Source organism: Eutrema salsugineum, unplaced genomic scaffold, assembly GCF_000478725.1.
Source record: "Eutrema salsugineum unplaced genomic scaffold, Eutsalg1_0 scaffold_18, whole genome shotgun sequence".
Lineage (NCBI taxonomy): Eukaryota > Viridiplantae > Streptophyta > Magnoliopsida > Brassicales > Brassicaceae > Eutrema > Eutrema salsugineum.
The window spans coordinates 3,363,011-3,367,276 of NW_006256846.1; the positions used below are offsets into that span (position 1 = coordinate 3,363,011).

Genomic DNA, 4,266 nt, shown 5'->3' on the forward strand with positions numbered 1-4,266 from the left:
TTATTGTTGGCTCAAATACTTTATTAATGAGATCACTTTTTCTATGTAATACTTTATTAAAGGTCAAGTAACAACTCAACGTCTCAAACAACAAAACCAAATAAATAAATGTATAATAATACCAAAAGAAAGTAAAAAATATATATAATAATTAAATAAACAATTTCACTTTTTCACTACGGTCTCCATCTAGAGCCGTGCCTCATGTCTTGTGAGTTAGGCATTAGCCTAAGGCCACCAAAAATTGAAAAAAGTTTAAGGCTACAATTTTATTAATTAGTTCATGTATATAGTTAATGAGATAAATATTGTTGGGTTATTCCTTTGAGATAAGCCAATATACTAGTATTATTGATATTTATTTTTATGGATATTCAAACATAAAAAAGGAAAATTAAAAAAAGAAATTTAACTAAAAACTTAAAATAAGTATAATTAAAAAAATCCCACATCCATATCTAAATGAGGAGACCTATAATTTTTCTTCAATATAAGTAGCAATATCAATTAAATTCTTTTTAAGCTTAAAAACCAATATTCAAACAAAGTTTGGGTTTGACTGGATCAATCGGTTTGAAAAATTTTAATTAGTATTTCCAGATTTATCTGGTTTTTAAAAGTATCCACGCATAGCGTGGACGCAAAATATAGTATCAATTAAAATCTTTTTAAGTTTAAAAATCAATGTTCAAACAAAATTTGGGTTTGAGTGGATCAATTGGTTTGAAATTTTTTAATTAGTATTTCCAGATTTATCTGGTTTTTAAAAGTTCGACCGGATTGTCAGCCGATTCATGGTTATACGTTATATAACCATCTGATTTGTGGTTAGACAACTCGATTATGTGAGTTTGGTAAGAAAAGAAGAAAAATTATGTTTTATAATTTTTATAGTTTCGGTTATTATTATTTTTTTGTATGTTTAAGATGATATTTTTATATTAATTTTTTATAAGGATCACATTTTTTTAGTTCGCCTAAGCCACCGCAGCTCTAAGCACAGCACTGTCTCCATCTTCCCATTTGCATATATAAAAACACCAACTCAGATCCCATTTCCTTTATATAAAATGAAGGAAGAGAAGATGGGTTATCGTCAAATCTCGGTTACAGTTTTATTTCTTTGCCTGTTCCAATTCTCCGACAACACCGTCGTAAGCTCCGTCGTAGAAGAAAAAGGAACGGTGCTTGTGTATGGAAGAGCCGCCGTGGGAACAATAGACGAAGACTTCATTTGCGCCACTTTAGACTGGTGGCCACCTCAGAAATGTGACTACGGAACTTGTGCTTGGGACCATGCTTCGATTCTCAATCTGGTTATCTTCTCTCTCTCTTTTACAATTTTTTTGTTTTCATTTTTCAGATTTTTTCCGTTGAAAACAATGCAACTTGAATATTATTTGTTAAAAAAAACACTGCATATGTATTTTTAGTTGGCGACAGATAGCAGCAATGTATTGAAATATTTCTTATGCATTCTGCATTTAGCAAATGTCTTTTACCCACACAAAAAACATCCTAGAATTTTTAGAATTATTTTTTTTTTATAGAATGTGGAGTCCATTATCATTATGCACCAACCAAACATTTCCGATTTTGGTCATATGTATTACCATTTTGTAAACCTTTTAAACAATATTAGAAACAGTCAGTTCAAAAATATATATATATATAGATATATATATATTAAAAACAGTGCTCTTGAATTTTTAGTTGGTGACAGATAGCAGCAACGTACTGGAATATTTCTGCATTTAGCAAATAAAGTTTAACTTATTGCACTATGTATAAAAGTCTTTTACCCAAAAAAACATTGTGAAATTCGTATAACCTTTTTTTACCATTTATGGATGGAATGTGGAGTCTTTTTAGCAATTGCTTCGAGAAATATGAAGCCTAATGAAAGTTTCTATGTTGATCATCTTGCAGGACCTGAACAACACTATTCTTCAAAATGCAATTAAAGGTAATCACCACCTCACATTCCTGATAATTTTAATGTGTTATTATGTCAAAATTTGACTCTTAATTTATAATTCCGAAAAAAAAAAAATTACAGCATTTGTACCATTGAAAATAAGAATAGGAGGAACATTACAAGACTTGGTAATATATGAGACACCAGATCAGAAGCAGCCTTGCCTTCCTTTCACCCAAAACTCTTCCCTTCTCTTTGGTTATACACAAGGATGTTTGTCTCTGCGCCGATGGAACGAGCTCAATGCCTTCTTTCGCAAAACCGGGTACCTTTAGATTCTCGTCTTTCTTTCAACTTTGTTTACCTTTTTTTCCTCGTCTCTTACCTACTTGTGTGGTTTGAATCAGAGCTAAAGTCATCTTCGGGCTGAATGCACTTTCTGGACGTTCCATAAAACCTAACGGCGAAGCTGTAGGAGCCTGGGATTACACAAATGCTGAATCATTCATCCAGTATATAGTACAGAATAACCACACCATCGACGGTTGGGAGCTTGGTAAGTCTCCTGACAACACAAATACACAATAGAGAGAAGAGATCATGTACAAGCCAGATTGAATCTCTTTACATCTCTAAGCAGGTTTTGCTTCTTCTTCTTTTTTTTCTTGAGATAGGCAATGAGCTGTGTGGAAGTGGTGTGGGTGCAAGAGTTGCAGCAAATCAGTATGCTATAGACACCGTAGCTCTGCGGAACATTGTCAACCGGGTTTATAAGAATGTGAGCCCCATACCTCTGGTGATAGGCCCGGGTGGCTTCTTTGAAGCTACTTGGTTCACAGAATACTTTAACAAAACGGAAAATTCTCTTGATGCTACTACTCGCCACATCTACAATCTCGGTCCAGGTAAACTGAATCCTCAACTATTTCGGTTCCACATCCTGTACGTCCTTGCAATAACCTGAATGAAAGAAATTTGTATTTTGATCGATTAGGAGTCGACACACATCTGATAGAAAAGATTTTAAACCCATCATACTTGGACCAAGAGGCAATAACGTTTCGCAGCCTCAAGAACATAATCAAGAACTCCTCAACTAAGGCAGTTGCATGGGTTGGTGAGTCTGGTGGTGCCTACAACAGCGGAAGGAATCTTGTCTCTAATGCTTTCGTGTATAGTTTCTGGTAAGAAGTAGATATCATAACAGCACATATATAAGCTTATCACATGCATTATACTCAACACATTTCTAATGATTATGCTGGCTGATGGTAGGTACCTGGACCAGCTTGGAATGGCATCGATATATGATACAAAAACATACTGTAGACAGTCTCTGATCGGAGGAAACTATGGGCTGCTAAATACTACTAATTTCACACCCAATCCAGACTATTACAGGTAACATAAGATGAATTTGTGAAGAAGAAGACGAGCAGTAAATATAGTAAGTAACACTAACTATAAGAAAGGCTCTGATCTGATCTAATTATGTTGCAGTGCTCTGATCTGGCGAACACTTATGGGAAGAAAGGCATTGTTCACAAGCTTTTCTGGAATCAAAAAGATACGCTCATACACACATTGTGCTAGACAATCGGTAAATTCAATTTCAATGATAGTAACTCAACCAGCATTATTCTAAATGAATACGGATGTAACTTAAAAACTTCATCATGCAGAAAGGAATCACAGTTTTACTGATGAACCTTGACAACACTACAACAGTTGTGGCAACAGTAGAGTTAAATAACACTTTCAGTCTGAGACATGCGAAGCACAGGAAGTCGTCTCAAAAAAGAGAAATTTCTCAGTTGCCTTGGGTTTCTAATGGTGAAATCCAAAGAGAAGAATACCATTTGACAGCAATGGATGGGAATTTACACAGTCAGACTATGCTACTCAACGGAAACGCACTGCAAATTAGTTCGACAGGTGACATACCTCCTCTGGAGCCGATACATGTAAACTCAACAGAGCCAATAACAATAGCTCCATATTCCATTGTGTTTGTGCATATGCGGACCGTTGTTGTACCTGCATGTGCTTAGGAAGCTGCATATGGAATTTAAACAGTTATATTCAATTATATGATTAGAAAGAAAAAAAAAAGTGTACTTTTTTTAGAAACCTTTAGACCAAATAAAATTAAGTCAAACATTTCCCAAAAACCAAAATTTTGTTTGCATTTTATTGTGAAACCTTTATCAGTTTGGACTGTGAAGCCTTTATAGAGGACAAAAGATACAACAAACCCACTAAAGGGTCAAACAAAGCTACAATGACCCAACGATGTCTCCAAAGTAAAAACATCAATTCCAAACTGTGCTAAGTGAAAATGAAATTGA

General features: G+C 34.5%; 1 protein-coding gene across 2 annotated transcripts; it reads left to right on the forward strand.

The window, feature by feature from the left end:
• The first annotated feature begins 1,020 nt into the window (after positions 1–1,020).
• On the forward strand, positions 1,021–4,051 carry LOC18020420 (heparanase-like protein 3). Of its 2 annotated transcripts, none has more exons than XM_024157318.1 (9): positions 1,021–1,316; positions 1,930–1,966; positions 2,060–2,243; positions 2,326–2,474; positions 2,593–2,823; positions 2,913–3,102; positions 3,194–3,319; positions 3,419–3,518; positions 3,601–4,051. In XM_024157318.1, the coding sequence occupies exons 1-9, from the start codon at positions 1,071–1,073 to the stop codon at positions 3,967–3,969; spliced, it is 1,632 nt and encodes a 543-aa protein (XP_024013086.1). In that variant the 5' UTR covers positions 1,021–1,070; the 3' UTR covers positions 3,970–4,051. The 2 variants fall into 2 exon arrangements, with proteins under 2 accessions (XP_024013086.1, XP_006403100.2); XM_006403037.2 differs by having other exon boundaries at positions 2,087–2,243.
• Positions 4,052–4,266: the final 215 nt, after the last annotated feature.